Raw genomic sequence first — 25,347 nt, 5'->3', positions numbered from 1 at the left:
AATGCACCATGCAAATGTCACACTTATATGTGCAAATGTCATACTTATATGCTCAAATATAACACTAATTAAGAATACAATTTTTGTTACTTATTAGAGAAAAAGTAATATATTTTTCATGATAAGTAATGTTGACAAGTGCCCCTCACTTATAAGGACAAATATAATACTTTTGTGGAAAAATGTAATACTTTTGAATCGAAATGTAAAAGTATTGTATTTTCCCATAAAAGTATTACATTTATCCTTATAAATAACAAAAATTTTATTCCTGATTAGTATTACATTTGAGCATATAAGTATAACATTTGTGTATATAAGTGTTACATTTGCATCTTGAACCGACCCGACCCGGCTCATGGTGAGACGGTCTCACACAAGTTTTTGCCATAAATGTTTGGTTAATCAACTTTTTGTAATTTAAAAATGTTAAAATTCAAAAAGTTGCTCAAAACAACTTTTTTCAATTAGTTTTATAAAAGAATAAATTATATCAAATAGCTATCATCTAATTTACCAAACACTCTTTTACAATCAACTATTATTATCAATTAACCATACCTTATAACCCAATCAGCTAACACCAATTTTATCAAACAGGGCATTATAGTATGATAACTAAATTATGTATTAACCCGTAAATTTTCAAATGGATCGAGACCCGACCCGTATATTTATCAGTCTTCATTCTTCAAGGCTTGAGCTCCTCAACCTCAACCTCAACCTCAACCAGCAGAATATCAAAGGCATCTTCTCCTGCCTTTCCCGGACCCTCGCACCTGAAACCCTAGCACCGTCCTTTCAACCCATGAAACGCCCCATGCTCCTTTCTTGCTCTGCTTTGTAGACGCAACTTCAATCTGCTAGTCCTGAAACCCTAGGTATAGGATTTTGGGGGCGTTTTTGAAGAACAATGTCTCTTCCACCTGTGGAGTGCATTTACATAACTGAAGACTCCATAAAGGAATTCAAGAATGGGAACTCCAGCTTCAAATTCCCTAATCCTGTGCCAACCCTCCGCTTTCTCTACGAGCTCTGCTGGACTATGGTATTTATCCGTATATTTTACTGATCCTTTTAATCTTCATTTATAAGTTTTGAAGTGTTCGGGTTCACTAGGTTGAAGTTATACCTCCTTTCCGCTTAGGTTTATGTAATTGCTGTTTATTTGGGCGTAAAATTCAGTAAATTCTTACAATTTTGAGGGTTTTATTTGTTTTTTGGAATGTAGGTTAGAGGAGAGTTGCCATTTCAGAAATGCAAAGCTGCATTGGAGTCTGCAGAATTTATGGATGATGTCTGCCAGGATGAAATAGGATCCAACTTAGCTGATATTGTTACCCAAATAGCTCAAGATGTAAGTTTTGTTTTGATATATCCGTTGTTTTGTGCATTCCACACACACACACACAGAGTGGCTTATTCCTTTACTCTTATTTTTTCAAATTTCAATTTACTCCATGCTGGTAGATACACTTTTATTTTATTTTCTGGACCACATTTTATTAGACTTCAGTCTTTTGAAGATGTGAAGTCGCAAATTCGCTTTAAAAGACAGAAACCTGGGTCCTAGTTGTAGGTTACTCTGATGAATGGAATAAGGAACCAAAGGGCTAGTGTTGTGGACTTAATTTTGATTTTGTTTGGTAGATTTGTGGAGTTGACAAATGGAGTTTACTAATGAAATTTCTATTTGGAGAAATGAGGAAACGGCTAGGGATTGATCAAGGAAGTGGGGCATTTTGATAAGATGACACTGCTAAAAGATACTGAGATCTAACCTAAAGTCTTTGCTTTAACTGAAATTTTTAGACAATATTTTTAGGTGTAAGTGATGCTGTGATGGTCTTGGACTTCACTGGAAGTCACAATTAGATTAGATAAGTTTGTTTATGTGAATCATGAAAATATGTAAACCTTTTGGTCCTTCTTCTAGTGCTAACTGTTGTTGGAAAACTTGGGGCTTATTTAGTAACAAGAGAAATTTTTTGTTTTCTTCAAAAAGGGAAATATGGAGTTTTTTGTATCCAAATTATCCATTTTCAAACTTAAGAAAAGTATTTGAAAAACACTTTTTTCATGCTTTCTACATTTTCTAAATACAAAAATATACATAACCTACCTATAATCATCATTATCATTACCTACAAACTTTCGCCTCACCTATCTATCTAGGTTTGCCTTCACCTACCTACCTATTCCCCACTATCACCACCCCTACCTACCTATCCTCCATTGTCACCACCCATACCTACCCACAACTCATTGCGCCACCATTGCCTCTATTACAATCACCACTTTTATTTTCACTCACCTATGTACCCTACCCTAGCTACTTGCATCACACCTAGGGTAGGCGTTATTCAATTTATCTATATTAAAATTCAAAATCCAAACCAAGATTTGGATTTTGGATATATTTGATTGCTTACACCAAAATATGGTATATCCAAATATAAATTTAGTTTGGATAGTGGGGGTTAAAAACTTAAAAGTTTACTTTTACCTAACTTGAATCCCTATAGGTTTAGTTCTGGTGAAAATATTTCAATTAATAATTCATTTAATATATAATATAATATATTAAATACTAATATTAAATGATAATTAATTGAAATATTTTAACCAGAATTTAATGAAATTGAAAATTACTCAGATATTTTTGTCTAAAAAAATCACTTGAAAATTTTAGATATTTGAAATAAAATTTGGATATCTTGACCCAACCTAACACTCACACATGCCCACACCACCATCAGTACTTAATGTTATTTTCACTTACCAGTGGTATTCATATTTTAATATGAAGAAAATAACTAGCAAACAATTTCAAATGCTATATATTGAAAAATAACTGAATTTGAACAATGTTTTCTAGTTTCCTAATAGAAAATGAAAACTTGGAAAATTTTGGAAAACTGAAAATAGAAAACATAACTAAAGAGCCCCTACCCTTTCTTTTTTGGTTTATTAAAGTATGTGTTTGGTGGCATAGTTCTTGTGCTAAGCACTAGTTCATAATAAGTAATGGTATGCTTGTAATTTCTTGTTCATTTTCATTGAAAAAATAATTATTTTTCATTTGTTTTTTTAAAAGAATTTTAATTGATTGATTTATTAATTTATTTTCATTCAATATATTTGTTCTGCATGATGGTTTGCTAGTGTTCACTTATCAGTGTAGTTGATGAAGATTAAACTGTTCCCTGTGAATAAAGTTTCATGCTAATATATGCTTACTTATGTACCATGCAGCTCACTTTGCCCGGAGAATATCGTGCACGTCTTATCAAGCTGGTTAGTCAAATTCATTCATGCCTTGAAATATTTTTTTTTCTTTTTTTTTTTTGGGGGGGGGGGGTCTTGCCAGTCTCATATTTCTGAAAAGTTACATGATCAACTTCACTTTACTCTCATGGGTAAAATTGCTTATAAATCTCATATCACTCATAGTTCCTTTTTAGTGAAGTCAATTTCGCCCATTTTATGTAAAACCATTTTTCTTTGAAAACATTTTCATCAATTTTTAGTGTATTAGGCACTGGAAAATTGAAAAGTGCCTAGTGGAAAACGTTATATGTCATATGAAAACCTTTTGTTTGTTTGTTCTCTTCACAATTCTGTCTGTTATTGATTTCTTCTTGTTTTTGGTTTTCAGGCAAAATGGCTAATGGAATCTGGATTGGTACCTTTAAGATTTTTTCAGGAGCGATGTGAGGTATCTTTGAAACGAAGTCAGAGATGCTTTATGATTTGTACTGTGATTAGTTGACTGAAAGAGTATGGCTGTGTAACTGATTATAAAAAGAAAGAGGATACTTATGTGTATTTTACAATGATTGAAGGAAGAATTCCTGTGGGAAGCGGACATGATCAAGATAAAGGCTGCTGATTTGAAGTCAAAAGAGGTAGTGAACATCATACAGATATGGTGAAAATATTAGGTGATATAATTGTTGTTCTGTGGACAGATTTCCATTTGCTGCATATATGTTTCATTAGATTACATGCCTGCTTGGTAATTGGTGATGCATGCATTAAAGCATCTCTGATTTCTACATTGAGGCGGTTTTGTCAAAGTGTTTAACTTATTCTAGTCTAGGTCTTAAAGCCCTATGAACTTGATTTATTTTCTTTATCTTTATTTTTTATTTTTGCTTGGATAGTCATTTATTGCCTTTGCTTATGTAACTGATGGTTTAACTGAAGAAGTATGGAATATAGGTAAACTAGCATAATTTGTTTTGGTGAAACTGTTCTGTAAACCTTCTCATTATATTCCTTTTGTTTGGGTTTTAGGTCAGGGTAAACACTCGCCTTCTTTATCAGCAAACAAAGTTTAACCTTCTTCGAGAAGAGAGTGAAGGCTATGCCAAACTGGTATTTATCTTCTTTCATTTTCTTCCTTCGTTTTAGTGTGTTTGTTTATATGTATCTCTCTCTTTTCTCTTCAATTTTTTAGTTGATGTCTGTTCGATACTTTGTTAACATTTGATGTGGGCTTACACTGAAAGGTCAAGATTGTTGATCTTGTAAGTAGGGATGTCAATTGGGCTTACCCGCTCGAATTTGTTCTAGCCTTGTCTGGTTGTCGTGTTTATTGGTTTGGGCTTATCCATTTTTTTGGTCAGGTTTAAAATTTTTGGCCCTCGCCCTAGAGCTTTGGACTATTGAGTGGGCTCAACTAAATTTTTTGACATTTTAAAATTAACATTCTAAACTTTCAATTTTAACAAACTATCACATTTTACATTAATAAATATAAACTTAAACATCATTTAAATCTCCATTATACTATGCAAGTATGCAACATTTCTTTTATACCTAAAATATTAAAATAAAACAAGAGAATCAAAGACATGTAATTCTCAAATAAAATTATGTTTATAATGACGCTACACATTTATATTTATATCTTATAAGACAATTGACAAAGTTACCTCCGTACCCAAAGGACGCCACAGTGACATCTGTGTGACCTCTTTTACCTGAACTATGTGAATTGTGATGACTGTTAAATTTAAAAATTTCAAGGTTTATGGCATTCTTCTTATCTTCTTAAACATGGGTCATTTCTACACGTGTTTTCAATTTTCCAATTTTCATTCTTTACTTAAAAGAAAATATTCTTATATACTTGTGAGGTTAATCATTGCATTATGATTTACCCACTTAACTATTTATGTAGATGTGGATAGTCCTTAATCATTAATATTTCTGGATTGTGTTTTTATGTGATTTCCATTCTTCACGTGGATATTGTCTTATGCTCTAATTCTTTTGTTGCTAACTTTTGCTTATTCCATTCACCCTGAATGTAAAATGACTGTGGTTTGTAGGTTACTCTACTTTGCCAGATTCCTGAAGCTTCTAGCCAAAATATATCAGATGCAACAGTTGGCATAATTAAGGTTGTCATTTGGACTAAGCATTACATTGAATAATATGTTTTTTTTACCATGTTTCTAAGTATTGTATTATGTGCAGTCATTAATTGGACATTTTGATCTTGATCCGAACCGAGTCTTTGACATTGTAAGTTTTGTGCTTGACTTATTGTTTCTTGGTAGTGCTTATTTTAATTCCTCTTTGAGTTTCTAATTGGTACATAATGTGTTAGGTTTTGGAGTTTTTTGAATTTCAACCTGATAATAGTGTATTTCTGGACCTCATCCCTATATTTCCAAAGGTATGGATGCATGCCTTGCAGTACTCTTAGTTCATTTTTCTGGCCCTTCTTTTGGTGTCAGCTCTTCTCCTAAGTTTAGTGAATAATTTACTCCTACATGATGACTTGCAGTCTCATGCCTCTCAAATCCTTGGCCATAAATTTCAATACTACCAGCGTATAGAAGTAAATGATCCTGTGCCAAGTGGTCTGTATCAGCTTACCGCCTTGCTGGTGAAAAAGGACTTCATTGATGTTGAAAGCATGTAAGTCTCTTTTGTAACCCCTCTGGAGCAGCATCCTTTTGGTTTACAATTTGCATCTATATATTGAGCAATGAGTCACTTAACTACATCTAGGTCTAAAATCTCAATTCTTCATCTCTAGTAACCCATTTGTATTTGCCCTCTTGGTAATTAACCCTCTGTTCTACTTTGTTCCCCACTCTTCCCATGAATTATTATTCTTGAGCATGAATACTGAAGTTATTCAACAAATGTAGACTGACATTCTCATTGTTCCACTATTTTTACCTTGCTATCTGTTTTGATGTCCAATTAACTTCAGTTCCATGATGTAGTATTCTTTAGCATGAATATCGAGCTATTCCACAAATGAAAACTGCCATTCCCTTTGTTCCACTATTTTTTCCTTGCTATCTATTTTGATGTCCAATTAACTTTGGTTCCTATGAAAAGGTGCTATTTTTGTACATAACTTTTCCTATTCATTCGTACCTTCTATCATTTAAAAGGGATATGAAACTCTTTGCCCATATTTAATCATTTAGGATATTTTTATACACAACTTGTTTACCTAACAATCTGTGTGAAAAGCCATGGAGAAAATAATTATTGAGCAGGAGTAAAATTTAATGATATGAGTCACTTTTAGTGTTTTCCAAAGCAACTTTATCCAAACTTTATATGTTCCTATTGATTCTTCCATATTTCAGTTTAAACAGCAGGGATGCATCATCAACTACTTTAAAGTCCATATTGTTTGATTATCATTTTGCCTCTTGCATAACAAGAGATAGAGAATCAACAAAAAGATGCTGGATTATATGTGCTACATTAACATAACTTGCAAAAATGATTGATCCACCAACATGATCAATCTGAAAAATAATGATACATGTTGTAGCCCAAGTGCAGACATTACTTAAATTCTGAAATACGAAGATGAAAATCTTGAACGTCCTCCTATTTTTTTGTGCTTAAGCAGTTAAGCTGTTCAAGCTCATTAAATTCAATTTAGGTTTATTGCTTTCTCTTAATGATCATTGGTAAGAGTATCAAATGATTATTGTTATAGTATATAATGCATGTGTAATGGCACATGAACATGATCGGATGAAAGTTGATAATCCTGTAAACTCCTTATTCTTTCTGATCGATGGTTCCCTCTAAGAGATGATTTTCTGTGCGACTGACAAAATTATTTACCCTGGAAGCTTCTTGTACTTGCTGATAGCTGTTTGCGTTTAAAAGATGATTTTCTGTGTGATTGCGAAAGTTCTATTGCATGCTTCTCAATTTCTATTGCTTTTGTTCTTAACCAAGATGTATGTTCTATTTTAGATATGCGCATTTACTTCCCAAGGATGAGGAGGCATTTGAGCATTATAGTGCATCCTCTGCTAAGAGACTCGAGGAGGTAGGTAATTTGTGGATTATGTGTGTGTTTTCAATGTTTGCTTCATGCATTGATTTCCAGTTCCATCCTTGTACATTGCATTTTATCCTTGTTTCTCTCTATATATTCTGCGTTTTGGACAGTTCATTCCCATCCTTTCCTTCTTATTTAGGTAATGCACTTGGGAGACTCGGGGAATTTTTCTTGTATATGCATCCTTTCCTATTTATCATAGTCCCAAGTACATCAATAATTCTATTTTGCTGCTTTCATTCTGAAAACAGAATTTTTTTTGAATATTAAAGCTTCGGTATGGTCTACCAGAGTAGACACTATCAATAGTGAATCCATCTATGTATAACATACAAATAAAGTAGCCAATTTTATTGTTCGTGAATTAAGTTTTGGATGGTATGCCTGGGATTTATGGCACTGCACCTTTCTGTTATGTTGGACCTAGTGCATAAGCTCTCAACCTCTATGCAAGTGATAAACTGGTTTGCATTTTAAATTTTAATTCATCTGACCTTGCATTGAATGGGGGTGGCTTGAACATGCATTCATTTGTGAGTTGCCTTTTTGTGGAATGTAATTAAACCCACAATTTAGTTAACTAATTTTGGACAATTTCTTTGAAGTCTTGTGCAAAAAAACATAAAGGGCAACCAAAACCAACTGATACCTGTCCACCTTGTGCTTATTTTAGATTTTTGTTTTCCTTGTAATAACACTTGATATTTATTTATTTTTTTGTTCTTAAACATTTTTCCTGTGCATTTCTTGATATTCAAAATTGGGATTTGGGGAAATGGTCAACTATTGATCATTAGTGTAATGGGTTCACACCTTGCCTATGTCCTGTGCAGTGTCTTCAATTTTTTTTCATGATATGCTTAATAATCCTGATTATCATGTTAATTGCTGATAATGACTTTGACCCTTTTTGAAGGTTATATGTTTACTTTACATGTCTGCTTTTAAATGTTGATAAAAGTTGGTGTTTATGCTCTTTATTCCATATGAGCACATGTATTTGTGGGGATATGTACCAGGCAAACAAAATAGGAAGAATAAATCTTGCTGCTACTGGAAAGGATCTCATGGATGATGAGAAACAAGGAGATGTAACAGTTGATCTTTATGCTGCCTTGGATATGGAATCAGATGCAGTCACTGATAGATCCTCAGAACTACAAGATAGTCAGCCCTTGGGCCTACTTATGGGGTTTCTTGCTGTGGATGATTGGTATGTTTTTAATATTGCAATACCTATTAGCACGACTGCTTTGTTGATGTTTGTGCAATAAGACTTTTCAAGTGGTGCCATACAGTAGTGTTTGGTGCATAAATAATCACATTATATGGATGGTGGCTGGGTGAGGAATTGGAACACCTCTCCACATATTAATAATGGAAATAGATACTAGAGTTGAGGGTTGCGATGTGCTTTACCTCAATCCTTATAAGAGGATGATCCTGCTCACCCTTTACAGTATAGATATGGTAAAAAGCTAATATCTGGTTATTTCAAGAATAGATAAAGGATAATGTAAATACCAGTTAGTTCGAGGCCTATTTAGCAGGACTAAAATCCTAATACGGTTTCTTGAGGCTTCATGCTTGAGCATGTGAGCTTCACCATATGCTGGGAATTTTAGCTCCTTGATCTAAGAATGTGTTAGCTGATTTCCACTTGTCTAAAGAGTTTGTTTATATGCTATATTCTAATTTGCTGAATTGTCTTCTAGAGCATCCTTTTTTTGAACAATTTCCACTTTTAGTCCCACGATTTTGCTGTCATTGCCACATTTGGTCCTTTGTTATAGTTTTTATCAAATTGACTTCAATTATTGTGACAATTTGGTAATTTCATAATTTTGATATTCTATTCTTGCTTAAAATAAATGATATAATATAGAAAAAAAAACTAATTTTCAAAAGATTAAAAAGCAAATTATTGTTTATTATATCATTTACGAATGTTTTTTAACAAGAGAATAAGATTGTAAAATTACCAAATTGTCCTAAAAACTACCGTTATTTTGACAAAAATTGTTATTGTAATAGTCTAATAAAGGGTCAAATGTGTTAATGCCAGTAAAATCGCGGGACTAAATGTGGTCAAATTTAATGTCAGAGTTAAAAGTTGAACTTACCCCTTTTTTAAGCCTTGTATTGTTGGATTACTCCTACCATCCTTTCTCTATTTGGTCATTATAGTTTTATGTTGACATGGGTTGTATGTCAATTATTTTTTTTAACACTGAAGCTATACATAAGGAAATATGTTCTTCTGTGCTTGTGGTGCTTAGATTAACTAATGGAAGTAAAAGTGATGCATACAGAAATATGTTCTTCTGTGCTAGTGTTGCTTAGATTAACTAATGGAAGTAAAAGTGATGCATACGGTTCAATTCATTTGGTTTAGAGCGCATTGAAAATGCTGTTACTTCAGTTCATCTTCTATTTGTTAGCCAAAGGAGTGGCTTACTGATCTTTGCCTTCTTCCACTTTACCTTTACCAAACTGCTGAATGTAGTGTGAAAAAGTTGTGATGCATCCTTGGCATATTAATATTTTCCATATTTTTTAATTTAATTTTGTTTCTTTCTTTCTTGTGCTGTATTTTGTCTTTGATCCAAAGAATGAACGTTTCTTTCCCATTTCTTTATGCTTTTAGGGTTATGCATTGTTTTTAATTTTAACTTCTTTTTTTTTTTTGGGGTCAGGTATCATGCTCGTATGTTATTTGATCGTCTCTCACCTCTTAATCCAGTGGAGCATATGGAAATATGCAGTGGTTTGTTTAGGTGAATCTTCCTTTTCCTTTAAAGTTTAGTGATAGAGAACTAAAATTGTATTTATATATGTTGTATGATTGTAAGGATCGTTTTTTTTGTATAGTCCCTGTAAAATAAAATTGGTATTTCTTTCTGTCTTCGGCATGGATCTGCTTAGTATTTTTTTAACTTTCTAATGTATTGTACATAAGTGTTTGGTTATCTCAAGGTAAATGAATTCCCCAAGTGGCAGAACTGATAACTTTTTTTCAGTGCCTACATGGATCCATGTTCACTACTTTCTTATTTTTTGTTTTTTCCTTCTTTTGTTCCACATCTTTTCTGTTGGTATCTTCATATTTTAAATCTGCCATGCTCAACTTATGATCAGGCTTATTGAAAGATCAATTTCACCGGGATATGACCTAATTTGCAAAACTCAGCTTCTGGGGTTGCCTACTGGAGGTAGTACTAACACAACGGATGTGACTGATTCATCTGGTAGTAGACCTTTCATTGATCTTCCAACACAGCTTTTTGAGATGCTTGCTTGTGTGGGTCCTTATCTATATCGAGACACTTCATTACTGCAGAAGGTCTGACCTTTTCACTTTCTTGGTTCTTTGGGTTGCCAACTTTTGTTTATCACAAGAACAGTCTTCTCACTTCTCTGCTTTATCAATGAGCAGGTTTGCAGAGTATTGAGGGGTTACTACATTTGTGCACTGGAACTTGTTAACAGCAGTGGAGATCTCAATTCTCAATTGACCACTGGTGGAAACCAAACTCCTCGCATCCATTTAAAGGATGCTAGGCTAAGAATTGAGGGAGCACTAGGAGCATGCCTACTTCCTTCTTTACAGCTGATACCGGCAAATCCTGCAGTTGGGCAAGAGATATGGGAACTTCTGAGTCTCCTACCATATGAGGTTTGCTTGCAGCTGGCAAGTTTTGAAATTCATTTTGTTTTTGTTAGTCTGCCTAATACTTATTTGTTTAGGTTCGTTATCGTCTATATGGTGAATGGGAGAAAGATGATGAGCAACTTCCAATGCTTTTTGCTGCAAGGCAAACAGCTAAGGTATTAACTGTTGAATGTCTTTTCATCTTATTTCTAGTTTTTCACTTTCTTTTTTCTACTTTACTAACCCACTCATAATATCATGTTGTGACAGTTGGATACAAGAAGGATTCTAAAACGCCTTGCTAAAGAAAATCTTAAACAACTTGGGCGAATGGTTGCAAAACTAGCTCATGCCAATCCAATGACAGTACTTAGGACAATAATTCACCAGGTGCTGTTTTATTTAGATATGCTTCTTGAATTATAATATGATTTCATGCTGACATATTTTATTTTTTTGCAATTCCAATTTGCAGATAGAGGCTTATAGGGATATGATTACCCCTGTTGTTGATGCATTTAAGTACTTGACACAGGTTTGCGATTATCTCTTTTCCTTTTCCTGCTCAAACATGTTTTACACATCTCACCCCATCCTTTGAGGCTGCAAAATTATAACTACTGGTCCCTAATATAAAGGAAAGGATTAGGAAGTTTATGCTTATTTAGTTAACTGATGTAGTTTGCTATACTGCTCCCTGATATAAAGGGGGAAAGAAGAAACTCCTGCTTTTGGGGCCTGTTATTTGCTTATGTTAGAATATTTTTATTTGAGTCTCTTCTTCTTCTTCGCATCTGAATTTAAAGCTCTTTGATTACACCACCTTGGTGCCTTTTTCTTGTGAAGGAAACTATTAGTTATTACTTATTAAAGTTTATAAAATAAAAACATTAACATACAGCATAATATAATAATGATGAGATGCTTAACCAACCTACTGAATTGTTGTTGCTAGCAGTTGCCCAGTCTTCTTATTTCCTGTGAATCCTTTGTTTACTTTTCATCTATACATATCTGATGTTCTCTATTGCAGTGCTTGTACCTGACAATAAACTTTCATTTAATTTTTTTTAAATTTTATTTTGCTACTTTATTCTGAAACAGCTGGAGTATGATATTTTGGAATATGTTGTAATAGAGCGCCTGGCACAGAGTGGGCGTGATAAGCTAAAAGATGATGGTCTTAATTTGTCAGATTGGCTCCAGTCTTTGGCATCATTTTGGGGACATCTGTATGTACAATCCTTTTTGGTGATAGTTTTAATTATTATTATTATTATTATTATTATTATTATTTTGCAGAAGTGTAAATACTGTCCCAGTTATCTTGTTCATTATTCTTAATATTTGGTCTATTAGCTTCCTCAATTCTGTGTTTATTGTGTTCATTAGCCATATTTCTACCTTGATTGCTACATTTGTGTTAAATTGCATAAGATGTTGGATTAACTTTCATTAGCCATATTTCTACCTTGATTGCTTCATTTGTGTTAAATTGCATAAGATGCTTGATTAACTTTCTTGGTTTTTGGCTGTAACCAACCCCACTCATTCTCTTTGTGCTTTTAACTTGAATGTACTGGGGTGCATTTTTTTTTCTCCCCCTCTTTCGTAATTATACTCTGCTACCCAAGAAAAAACTGGTTTTCATGTCCTGGTTTGGCCTTATCTGTAACTGTGTTACACCTTCACTGCTTTGTGCAGAAAAATTAGATCTTCACGGGGTACTTACCCAGTGTTGGGGTTGCAAATTAACCTGTGAAGATGCTGGGTGGTTGGAGCAGGGGATGCTATCCTTGCTGGTTTCCCTGGGGTGGCTTTTGATTAGCCTCTTAAATCAGCATTGGCTTCTTGTTTAGGCAGGAAGTATTCAGATATAAAATTGGGTAATGAGTTTCTATTGGAAGGGACAAAGATTGCAAAATCTGATTTGGTTATGAGTTTCTGTTGGAGGGGAAAAAGTTAATGAATTAACAATTTCCTTCTATAACTCCCTTTCCTGTTTGAAGTTCAAGTTCTGAACTTTGAGAAGAATTAAGATTTTTTGCTCTACCTGGCTTATTGAAGATTCTGAATTGTCTAAAGGCTAAACCATCATCTGGAAAAAATGAAATGCCTGGATGGCTGGATATCTATCCTTCTGGAGATATAAAATGCTGATACTTAAGGACTTTCATTGGATACAATTTGGTTAATTTGCTTCTTTTGGGGAAGTGAATAAGTGATTGATTTTATTTGGTTCAAACTTTGTGCATTCAGTGCCAATCTTCCTCGTGATGGCAGATTATTAGGACTTGGTCTATAGACTCTAGAGACTCTTGATCAGCTATTGGGACTGAAATTCATGACGAAGATTGATTTCACTTAGTTGGGGATCTAGTTTGGATGGTCTTTCTATTTGTGAAGTTATACCAAGATAAATAGGATATTAAAGGAATCATGCTTGCTTATTTGATCTTTTTTGTTGCATGGGTGTAGACTCCTTACTCAAAAGTATGCCATCACTTGAAAGTCCTGTGAGCACGGTTTATACTCAGTAGAACATTGTTCTGTTTAAAAGAGGGGTGTGGGCGCACTACTTTTTTGGTGGTTATAGGTACTTCAGATCGGCTGTTCATGTTATTTCATATTTTTTAGTATTTGTGTGCGTACCAGAGTCAATGTTCCCTGGATGGCATATAATTAGGACCTGGTCTCTAGACTCTAGGAACTCTTGATCAGCAATGGGACTAAGTTTGATGCACATGGGTTGATGTCACTTAGTAGGGGTCTAGTTTTGATGACTTCTCTCTTCATGCAGATATTCCAAGACAAATAGGAAGTTGGAATTTATTTGATCATTTTTTAATCATATGGATGTAGACTCTTTACCCAAAGTGTGAGCATCATTCAAAAATCCACAAAGCAAGGTTACAGAGAATAGAAGATTTGCTTTCTTTATACAAGGGCATGACAGGACACTGTTTTGTTGGTCATAGACATTTTGAGTTGGCTATTGGGGTTATTTCTAGTATGATTGATTACACGCCTCCTTGTCATTGTGTGGTATTTCGGGCTTTTTTGAAGATTTGCCTTCTGCCCAGCAAGTGCTTGATAGAGTTTTGCAATTTTTGTCAGAGGTGTTTCCTTTTCATTGGAACTATTTTCTTGGTTTCATCTCCAAAGCTCACAAGTTTGCCATTCCTGCTCAAACATAATATGAGTGAGATGTCTTTCATTAGATGCATAAGTTTTTCTCTGAGATATTTTACAACATTGTTTTGTGTCCCAATATTTATTTGTCATATAAGATTGATTTTGTTGGGAGAAATTGATTAGTCCAATTGGTGTTTAATTTAATAATGTTATGCTGGAAATGAATATTGGCCTGCATTTTAGTTATTTTTATTATGTTTTCAATGTTACGACTATACATTTGACATACCCAGTGTGTTGCTACTAGGGCATTTCTGGATCATGTGCACTGTTAATTTCAGTGTCTGGATGGTTTGGTTATGAATAGATAATTGAAGAACATACAAATAGGGGAATGGTCTTACTACCATTTCCTGGGAAGAAGCAATGTCTTCATCAGATGAGAATGCTAATGCAACTAACTTCTGATGACCTGTGAATCTTTTATGCATGACTATGTATTCAGTATTATTCTATGGACTTCGCTACTTAGAGTATGCTTTTACTTGCACTCTTAAGCTGGGTGTTGCACTGCCATTCCATCAATGAGTGTGATAATTCATCTTGTACTATTTATTACCTTTTAACTCCTTTTAACTTTTAAAACCTTCCTTACCCAGCGAATAATTTCTTATGTTTTTATTTTTTTATTTTTTATTTTTATTTTTAAACAGGGTGCTTGACTGTATGGTGTCTATTAAATTAAAATACAGTTAATCTTTGAGCCCTAAACATATTAGTTGCTGGTTTATAATGAATGCACAAGTTTCATGGGAATATGTTCACACTTGGGGAGTGTTCGGTTCAGGTTATCTCACATATCCTCAGGAATGTGAATATGGTAACATTAGATTCTCTTGTTTGGTTCAGGGGATGTGGGTTACTGTAGGGATTGTGAGATTCCCAAACTTTGTTTTTAGTTCATTTTTGATTGCTTTAATGGCAATCACATTCCCTTCACATTCTTAGGTTATGTGAGATTTCTGGGAATGTTACATTACCTCCAAATATCCCTTGAACCAAACACCCCCTTAATGTGCTAATAAGTAGGGGAATAAACTCTGTACCATTTCTGTTCTCAAAAAGCCACACTAAACTATCCTTTTACTGCTTGAGCTCTTCATATCTTTGAGTACATTTCCAGGAAACCAATGCTTTACTTGTATCCTACACATCCTAAACACTATGCTTTAGGAAATCTCTATAATAGTATGTCTTTGATATCCTGCGTGATCCTTTTTACGATGCCTAGCTGGGTATTATCTGTATTTAGTTGTTTTTATTTTTGTTTATACTATGTTCTTCATGCTTTGTTTATACTATTTTGATGTTGAACCCGGAAATGATTTTGATGTTTAATTAGCTTTGTGAGTGCTTTCTCTGTAATTTAGCTGCACTTGTATTATCTTTTGTTATATACTTGTAAAAAACACTGTGATGTGACTTGACTGGAATTTCATTCAATCTCTTGCAACTTTCTTCAGGTGTAAAAAATATCCATCAATGGAACTAAGGGGTCTTTTCCAGTATCTTGTAAATCAGTTGAAGAGAGGAAATGGGATTGAGCTTGTTTTCCTGCAGGTAAACTAGGAAAATTATTTTATTTCACAGTTCTATTGTTTCTTTCACCTTCAATCTTAATTTTGATGCATGTGCAGGAGCTTATACAACAAATGGCTAATGTACAATACACAGAGAACATGACAGAGGAGCAGCTGGATGCAATGGCAGGAAGTGACACCCTACGATATCAGGCCACTTCATTTGGAATAACCAGGAACAATAAGGTGCCTAAGATGCTGCCCAAACTAGTTGCTTTCTTTTCCATGAATCAGTTCTCAAACTAGTTGACTTTCTCCATTACTGCAATTTCATTAGTGAGCCATAGGTATTATTGCCTATTAATCTGTGTATGAACATGAAATGGTATGGGATTACCTGTTTGAGTTTCTTATACATGCAATAAGATAGGCCAAGTGGTCAACCACCAACCTCTTTCAGTTACTACATGAATCAGGTTTTCTATTTGGTGACGCTGAGCATTGTATTCAAAAGAAAAATATCAAATTAATCCACATTTTCTGTATGCTTTCAAACAAATTTTTCTTCTTTTAAAAATTGTTAGATCCATATGTAAAACACTTAGCTTCTGTTTGCAGGCATTGATTAAATCCACTAACCGGCTAAGAGATGCTTTGCTTCCAAAAGAAGAACCAAAGTTGGCAATTCCTCTTCTATTACTCGTTGCTCAGCACCGTTCTGTGTAAGTCAAACACACTATGTATTTTTTTATTGGGTTACACAAGATGGTGATGTTGATTAATAGCTCTATGGGTCAGGGTGCCAATGGCTTATCCGAGGTCCTTACCCTACTCCATATCAGCTAGTTCCATGCCATGAATCTAGAGACCAAGGTGGGTTGGGGGCTCTTGAGAGGCAATTGGAGGCCTACCCATTGTGGGCACCAGTGATATTATTAGAGTGATTACCATGCAACATGGGCTGCTAGGGTTGGGGGGACTGAACCCGTGATCGAGTTCTTGCGGTGTTTTATTTGGATTCCCTCCATCAGTTGAGTGAACCTATGTACGCCGTATATTCTAGGAAGTGGCAGTTTGAATTGTTGTTGTACATAATCATGAAGGTTGTGTTTTAATCTTTTCATCATTTTTAATTTGCACATATATTGTGTAGAACTAAATCTTCCAAACCTTACAACAAAATCTTTTCATCAGTTGTACTTGGGCAATATTCTTTATGATTGTTGTGAAGCATGGAAATCTTGTTGAGTATTTGCCGTCTTTCTTTGCAGGGTTGTCATAAGTGCAGATGTTCCTTACATCAAAATGGTCAGTGAACAATTTGATAGATGCCATGGAACTCTCCTCCAATATGTGGAATTTTTGTCTAGTGCAGTGACTCCAGCAGCTGGCTATGCTCTACTTGTTCCAACACTAGATGAACTTGTACGCCTCTATCATCTTGATCCTGAGGTAATTATATTCTTCTAGCCAAGTCTTCAAATTTCCTCCGTGCTTCATTTTGTTGCTTAGGTGTTCAAGTGAAAAGTTATAAAATTTCCCCCCTTTTTCCAACTTGTAATGCATCAGTTTCATTATTCTAACGTTGTTGATGTTGTACTCAATCAGGTTGCATTTTTAATTTATCGGCCAGTTATGAGGCTCTTTCGTTCTCAGAACAATCCAGATGCCTTTTGGCCGTTAGACTATGATGAAGCAATGAGTGCTGTAACGGCTGGAAAGGAATCTGAAAGCATGGATGATTGTGCCAAAATGGTTCTGGATCTTGGCTCTTCTCGCAAGCCTATCTTGTAATACATTGAACCCAATTTGTTGAATACTTTTGATTCCTACCTCTCATCTATTAGGAATCTGGAAATGTTATGCATTGAATGTTTAGGTTAAAGGGGTGTGAATGTCCAGCTCAGTCTGAACAAACCTGAAATTCAAATATTAGCTTTTGCATGCAAAATATATCTAGGTGAATATTCATATATTTGTGATGTTTCATCATTGTAATTTCCGTGGCCTTTAAAGTAAGTGTTTGTCACTGCAATGTTCGTTATGACTCACACAGAGCTTATCTTCCCAATATCCCTGTTAGACATTATACATGGTAGGCATATATTTAGCATGATATTAGGGATTGATGTGCATAATCTTAGGGATTGAATTCCAATCCCTACCATAGTTAGTATACATTTCTTGTATATATATGTGTTTTCCTTAGTCTGAGAAGTATGGAATATACAGAGTTCTCCTTTTCACAATACCAATTGGTATTTCTGGAAAATGGGTTGATTAATCTTGATTCTAGTTCTAATGCATGGGAAAAGTTATCAACCTAAATCAAAGTTAGTTTGAGTGTGCTGTCTCCATTATTTCTAGTTTCACTTTTAGCTTCTGTTTCCTGACTACTGTCTTTTACATGCTAATATATTTTTCAACTCTTCTGCATTCAGTTGGGAAGACCTCCTTGATACAATCAAGACAATGTTACCTTCAAAAGCATGGAATAGCTTGTCTCCTGACCTGTATGCTACCTTTTGGGGTCTTGCTCTTTATGATCTCTATGTTCCTAGAAATCGTTATGAGTCTGAGATTGCTAAGCAACATGCTGCTCTTAAGGCACTTGAAGAGCTCTCTGACAATTCTAGTTCTGCAATCACTAAGAGGAAGAAAGATAAAGAAAGAATTCAAGAGTCTCTAGACCGACTAACGACAGAACTCCATAAACATGAAGAACACGTAGCATCTGTTCGTAGACGTCTATCTCGCGAAAAGGACAAGTGGTTGAGTTCGTGCCCTGATACATTAAAAATCAACATGGAATTTCTACAGCGCTGCATTTTTCCACGCTGTACATTCAGTATGCCTGATGCAGTGTATTGTGCTATGTTCGTAAACACTCTTCATTCACTTGGAACTCCCTTTTTTAACACTGTAAACCACATAGATGTTTTGATATGCAAAACATTACAACCCATGATTTGTTGTTGCACTGAGTATGAAGCGGGTCGTCTAGGAAGGTTCCTGTATGAGACTTTGAAGACAGCTTATTATTGGAAGGTACATGATTCAGGTCTATTTTAGGACTTCTTTTTGCCTGGATAATTGACTGAAGAAGCAATAACACCTTTGATTTTCTTACATGCATTTTCTAATAACTTGGCATTTTTCTAGAGTGATGAAGCAATATATGAACGGGAATGTGGGAACATGCCAGGGTTTGCTGTTTATTACAGATATCCAAACAGCCAGCGTGTCACGTACAGCCAATTCATTAAGGTTGGTTCATGCTTTGAATTTATGCAGTTTCATGTTTTTACCACCTTGTTCAAACTTTCAAACTATATGGTTGATTAGTTTATGATCCTGGAGAGAATTTGAAAACCTGGAAAATATTCTTGTTCTTGTGGCTATTGCATTAACTGTGGTCAAGCCCAGCATTCTGCATCATGCAGGGTCTGGGACAGAATGTATGCAAATGTTGCCACCTTTACTCTGTTTTAATGGGATCATTGGCCCCTTGTACATTTCCTAATGGAATCATTGGTTACAGAAATATTTTAAAACTAAGTTTCCTAATTGAATCATTGATATTGATTCTTTGTGCATTTTATCATCAATGGATTGTGGACCACAATTCCATTATTGATGTTTGGAAAACGTGGCAGATAGAGAATCTTTTATATCTTTTGAATTTGAACAGCCTGCCCAGTGGCTATGGTTTTTATACCAATTCTTTTAATCCTGATTATTTATTGGCTTTTTAAATGGTTTATCATGAATTCAAAGCTTTCTGGAAAACTATTGAAAATGTAGGTTGATTTGAACTTGTTTCCTTTGTTTGAAATTGGAGTTTCAGTCATCTAAGTACCATATGGGACAGTTTTGTAATATTTTCTCTGTAATATTAGAGCCTCATTTATCTATTGCCTAAAAGGTACACTGGAAATGGAGCCAAAGGATCACAAGGTTGCTGATACAATGCTTGGAGTCAACTGAGTACATGGAGATTCGGAATGCTCTAATTTTGCTGACAAAAATATCCAATGTCTTCCCAGTCACCCGTAAGAGTGGGATTAATCTTGAAAAGAGGGTAAGGTTTATTGCAATCATGAGCATTTGTACTGGGGTACTATTACATCTTATTTTTGTTTGATGAACTGCTTCTGTTATTTGTTCCTACTTAACACAGGTTGGGAAAATTAAAAGTGATGAAAGAGAGGATCTCAAGGTATTGGCAACAGGTGTTGGCGCAGCTTTAGCTGCTAGGAAGGTAAAATTTGAGAAGATTTTGTTGTCAGCTGTCATTTTGTCGCTTTTAATAACTTGATTGGCTATAGATACTTGCTTGATGTTTGTCACAGTTGAACTTAATTGAATGTAGACTTTTGCTTGATTTTTGGCTATTATTGATTTTGACTAGTCAACACAGAAGTGGAACAAAGTCAATGATGATTGATGGATACTTTAATTATTCAATGTTTTCTTTGAGATGATTTTCTCAAACTATTGTCTAAATTTATTATTATTATTTTAATTTTATTGATTTTTCCATACTTGATCGAGCTATTGACTAAAAATAAATAACTAGTGTATTTGCCTTTTGCAGCCTTCTTGGGTTTCAGATGAAGAATTTGGCATGGGTTTTCTTGAACTGAAACCTGCACCGGGACCAACTCAAAAGTCATCAGCTGCAAACCAATCTGCCATACAAAATGGGGCCATCATTCATGCCTCTCAGGGTGAGTCTGCTGGGGGTAGAACTGCTGCTGTGGGAAGAGCGGGTGATGGGAAATCAGAAAGAACAGAGAGTGCTTCACAAAAACCTGATCTGGGGCATTCTAAACAAAATGCTGCCTCTTCTAATGGCCCTGATAGCTCATCTTCACGGCCATCTGCTGTGCAATCGGGTGCATCCAGGTCCATGGAGAATCAAAAACACATGGATGATTTGACAAATGAACCCCTAGAAGAAAGCAACACAAAAACAGTTGCCAAGACATTTTCCAACCAGGAGGTATAACTAGAATTTTGTGTGGCTGCATTAATTTACCTTCAATTTGTCATCAGTGTGCTTTTAGAAAAGAATTATTGGGGTAAGATTTGTTTTGAAAAATTGATTTTTTATATGGTAAATGTTTTACCCCGTCAACAAGTCTGGGCATTTGGAAATTGGAATGCCCATTGGGAGAGACTTTCAGCCTTTGTATGACAATTTGTTTCTTGCCGTTATCGAGATTTGTCAAATTTTCATACTATAAAGAGTGATCCTTTATGGGGTTTAAATATGGACTTCCTTGACTTTGAAGTATATCTCTGAACCTAGCTCACTTTAAATATTGACCCCTTCGATTCTGAGGTATATTTCTTGACCTATTCGCTGTTAGCATATGTTATGCTGCTGATGTCTAAGCTTCTGCTTAATTGTCGCTGAGTTGACTTAGACCATTTCGGGATCTTTTATGTCAAAAATCTTTTTTTTTTTTTTTTTTTTTTAATCTCAGCATCATTGCAATGTCTCAGTGTTCTTGGGCTTAATATAAGTTATTGCACATCACTGTAATTGGAAATTAGATTATTTTGAGAGACAATGTCGGAAAGAGTGTTGATTAGTATAAAATTATCAAAGCTTACAACTGCAATGAATGTTTTCCAAGGTTTTGCAGTTTGTTACTCTTATTAAAAATGCTGTTTTCAATCAAATTGATTGCATGAGCCATATCCATTGTTGTAGTAGTTCATTTCAAATCTATTTCCTAGACTAGATGGCTTCTGAAGTTGCATACAATTACCAAGGTTTTCTTATAATTTTAAAGGTAAGAATGCATTATTTAATTTCAAATACTCACCTCTTTTCAGGGAAGAGCAGCTACAAAGCGTGCTGTTCCAGCTGGATCTCAAACTAAACTAAAACAGGACCTTGCCAAAGATGATAGATCTGGAAAAGTTGTTCATCCATCTGACAATAGGTCAGGCGGAGTTACTTCATCAATTCCAGGCAATGGTAACATGGGTTTAGCAAAAACTGCAAGCTCATCTGCACGATCTCTAACTCATGGAAATGAAACAAAAGCTGATCCAAGGCACACTACTGGGAAAGATGATGTGAATGAATCTTCCGATGTGCATAACCAATCTTCTTCTCGAGGGGTGCATTCTCCTCATCAGGAATTTTCTAAATCTTCTGATAGAAAGAGAGCAAGTCCTACGGAAGAAGTAGATAGACTAAATAAACGGCGGAAAGGCGAGATTGATCCAAGGGAAATAGATGGTGGTGAGGTAAGAGAACGGACAATTGATAGTCGAGCTGTTGATAAACTTCATCCACCAGATTATGATAAAACAGGATCTGAAGACCAAAATACAAACAGACAGACAGAAAAGCCTATTGATAGATCAAAAGAAAAGGGTGCTGAAAGACATGAGAGGGAACATCGGGAGCGTCCCGACAAGTCCCGTGGGGATGATGTGCTTTCTGAAAAACAAAGGGATAGATCAACAGAAAGACACATAAGAGAGCGTTCAGTAGAAAAAGTTCTAGAGAGGGGTGCGGATAGGAACTTTGATAGGCTAGGTAAAGATGAAAGAAGTAAAGATGACAGAAGCAAGTTGAGATATGGTGAAGTTCCTGTAGAGAAATCCCATGTAGATGATCGGTTTCATAGTCAAAGCCTACCCCCACCCCCACCCTTGCCACCTCATGTGGTCCCTCAATCCATTAATACTGGTAAGAGAGATGAAGATTCTGATAGACGCGCTGGATCTGCAAGGCATGGCCAAAGGCTTTCTCCTAGGCATGAAGAGAGAGAGAGGAGGCGATCCGAAGAGAATACTTCGCTACTTCAGGATGATATGAAACGTAGAAGAGATGACGATTTTCGAGATAGAAAGCGGGAAGAAAGAGATGGGCTTCAAATAAAGGTACTCTTTTTTTTGAGTTTACCACAGAATGAATATATGTAATGCCCATTTTGACCTTATAAAATACTATGCATTAAAGAAGATTTTCTGATTATTTTGATTTTGTTTGTATAACATCATTGTTACTGTGTTGGATTATTTGAATATTCTTGTGTCCAGTGTATTGCATTCAAATTAGGTATTAAATGTTTTCCTAAATGGTTAACATTCTAATTGCTAGATTGTGTATGAGCATACATGTATTTTATAGCCTTAATGCTATCTAATGTGTGGCCTTATGTGTGAATGTGTATAAAGTGGAACTTTCGGTGAATTCAGGTAAATACTCAAACTTAAAAAAAAAATTTTTAAAAATCACGTGCTTATGGCACAATCCCATCAGGGATATTTGTGTAATTTATATTTATTTCCAGTTGATGCTAGCCGTGTTGTCTCTAAGTTTTGTTCCTTTGCCAACTATGGGAATCTTTGAGTGGAGCAGCTACTAAGAGTGGCTAGGGAGTTGTAGTAGGATACTTCCCTTTTCTTTTAAGTTGATAATTTTGTTAATGACACATTCTTCATTTTGCTTATTTCCTCTTGATAATTTCTTCTTTTTCTTTGATAATACTAGCAGTTTGTATTTGTTTGCCAATTTAATTTTTGTGCCATATGTTGGATGTTGATTCATATATAATGTAGAGTTGGATTTGGATTCTTGCATCATTAGTATGTTTTATAATTCAATTGGTGTTTACAGGTGGAGGAGAGGGAAAGAGAAAGGGAAAAACCAAACGCTTTAAAGGAAGACATGGATCCCAATGCAGCTTCAAAGAGGCGGAAACTAAAAAGAGAGCATGCACCATCAGAATCTGGTGAATATTCACCAGCAGCTCTTCCTCCTCCTCCCCTTCCTGTTAATATCTCACAGTCCTATGATGGAAGAGAGAGGGGAGATCGTAAAACAGGTATGATTCAACGCCCTGGTTACTTGGAGGAGCAAGGTCCAAGGATTCATGGAAAAGATACAACTAGCAAATCAAATCGTCGTGATGTGGATCCGTATCCTTGATAATTGTATTATTATTATTGTTGTTGTTGCTCTTATTTTAAATCTGTCTTCTTCTCCCAATGGTGTCTTGTCTTTAAAGAAAATGGTCTCTTTTGACTGAAACACTGACATGTGGCTGTTCTCCTGAGTGATTAGATTACTTAACTTCTAAACATCGAGTTATTCTATTTAATCCTCCTTTCTTTTTCCTTTGACTATTAATGGAGGGATTTGTTTGAGTCCTGTCTCCCCTCCTTCACTCCCTTTCCTGACATGACACTTTGCTAAGAAAACAACTTGTTAACATTTTGGAGTAGAAAAGTACTGGTCTCAGTTGGAAACATTTACCTTGCATTAATGTACATTGGATATATGATTCCTTGACTACATTTCTATAGAATGTATGACAGAGAGTGGGATGATGATAAAAGACAAAGAGCTGAGCCAAAAAGGCGTCATCGCAAGTAATGGTTGAAAATGATGTTGCTTCAAGGTCCGTAATTGCTTACTTGTCCTCTATCATGGCTTGTGAATTCCAAGTCAGTTTGTATTATCACTTTTAGCAGGCTTTATTGAATTTTTTGGGAGAAATGTCAAGGGAAGGCAATCTCATTATTGTGACTAGTCCTTGTATACAATTCTATTCCTACTTGAAATTCAAAGAATCTTTCAATCTGTAACAATATATATGCATCCTCCTCATTATGACTTGTCATGCAGGTGTTTGATGGTGAGATGCTGCTAGAGTGCCAGACCCGAAGATTTAACCGAATGGGTAAATTATTGAATGTATGCATTGAAGAGAATGAAGAATTAATTTGGAAAGGCGGGCAGGGGCGGCACCTAATATCGCCTGATGTGACCTGGGCTGATGCTTTAAATAGCTACTTTGAATCAATAGTCTGAAACGGTGGGAAACAATGATTAAATTGTGAAATGTGTGTTGATCTTTCTTCATATAGGCAAGATATTGGCTGCTTAGTCCCTGGACTTTGGCCTCAAAGAGAGGAGATGATGATTATGTATGTACCAATTGTTTCCCCTTGTGAAATATAGTCACTCCTCCATATAGTATTTTTCAGGCGTTCCCTCCACATTCTTCTTCTAGTCCTATGTTCCGCTTTTTTTTTTTTTTTTTTTAACTAATTCGTGATTGTATGTATCATCGACTCTAGAGAGTTTTCAGAAATCAGAATGACTAGCAGTGAAATGGATGGAATAGAATTTTGTATAATGTTACATGTATCTGCTGAGCATATAATAATTTATAAAATATAAATGTAAGATTTCACTCAAAATATATCATTCAATTTGGTATCAAAATATGATAATAGTGAGTTCTTGTCTTTTCCATACTTGGGTCAATCATAGCTAAGTTGGTCATGTTTAGGTTGATTTATTTTTATAATATTTTACTGATTAGGGTGCACAATGCATTGTGTATTTTTAGAAATTACGTTGTGTATCGTGGATTAGGGTGTACAATGCATTGTGTATCTCGTACCAAAATGATGTTGTTTTGGTCATTTTAATTAATGGTTTGTATTTTTAGAAATTACGTTTTTCGTTTTGGCCATTAACTTTCAAATATAAAAAAAAAATAAAAAATAAAACTAAAAGAAATTACGTTTTTAGATTGGCGGTTTTGATTTGTTTGTTGTTGATGCAAATAAATGAATTCATATGTGATATTCGTTGATTG

General features: G+C 35.0%; 1 protein-coding gene across 1 annotated transcript; it reads left to right on the top strand.

The window, feature by feature from the left end:
* The first annotated feature begins 699 nt into the window (after positions 1 to 699).
* On the top strand, positions 700 to 24,739 carry LOC116025591 (THO complex subunit 2). The gene is made up of 33 exons (XM_031266863.1): positions 700 to 1,048; positions 1,232 to 1,357; positions 3,256 to 3,297; positions 3,659 to 3,718; positions 3,846 to 3,908; positions 4,300 to 4,380; positions 5,340 to 5,411; positions 5,488 to 5,535; positions 5,621 to 5,689; positions 5,801 to 5,934; positions 7,252 to 7,327; positions 8,359 to 8,552; positions 10,036 to 10,116; positions 10,478 to 10,682; positions 10,776 to 11,015; positions 11,087 to 11,167; positions 11,262 to 11,381; positions 11,467 to 11,526; positions 12,096 to 12,223; positions 15,650 to 15,746; positions 15,824 to 15,952; positions 16,325 to 16,428; positions 16,978 to 17,158; positions 17,315 to 17,496; positions 18,148 to 18,754; positions 18,869 to 18,973; positions 19,632 to 19,787; positions 19,887 to 19,967; positions 20,304 to 20,711; positions 21,554 to 22,615; positions 23,355 to 23,656; positions 24,044 to 24,138; positions 24,366 to 24,739. Exons 1-32 carry the CDS (start codon positions 914 to 916, stop codon positions 24,111 to 24,113), a joined length of 5,499 nt encoding a protein of 1,832 aa, XP_031122723.1. The 5' UTR covers positions 700 to 913; the 3' UTR covers positions 24,114 to 24,138; positions 24,366 to 24,739.
* The last annotated feature ends 608 nt before the right edge of the window (positions 24,740 to 25,347 follow it).

This window comes from Ipomoea triloba, chromosome 7 (assembly GCF_003576645.1).
Source record: "Ipomoea triloba cultivar NCNSP0323 chromosome 7, ASM357664v1".
NCBI classification, from domain to species: Eukaryota; Viridiplantae; Streptophyta; class Magnoliopsida; order Solanales; family Convolvulaceae; genus Ipomoea; species Ipomoea triloba.
The sequence above is the reverse complement of the archived record's forward strand: the minus strand, read 5'-3'. Positions and strand labels throughout refer to the sequence as shown.

Bases quoted from the DNA above. Each gene is read 5' to 3' on its own strand.
- LOC116025591 (XM_031266863.1), top strand. From the start codon at position 914: ATGTCTCTTCCACCTGTGGAGTGCATTTACATAACTGAAGACTCCATA. The intron at 10,117-10,477 runs GTGAATCTTCCT...ACTTATGATCAG, and splicing joins ATATGCAGTGGTTTGTTTAG to GCTTATTGAAAGATCAATTT. The intron at 17,497-18,147 runs GTAATACATTGA...TTCTGCATTCAG, and splicing joins TCTTCTCGCAAGCCTATCTT to TTGGGAAGACCTCCTTGATA.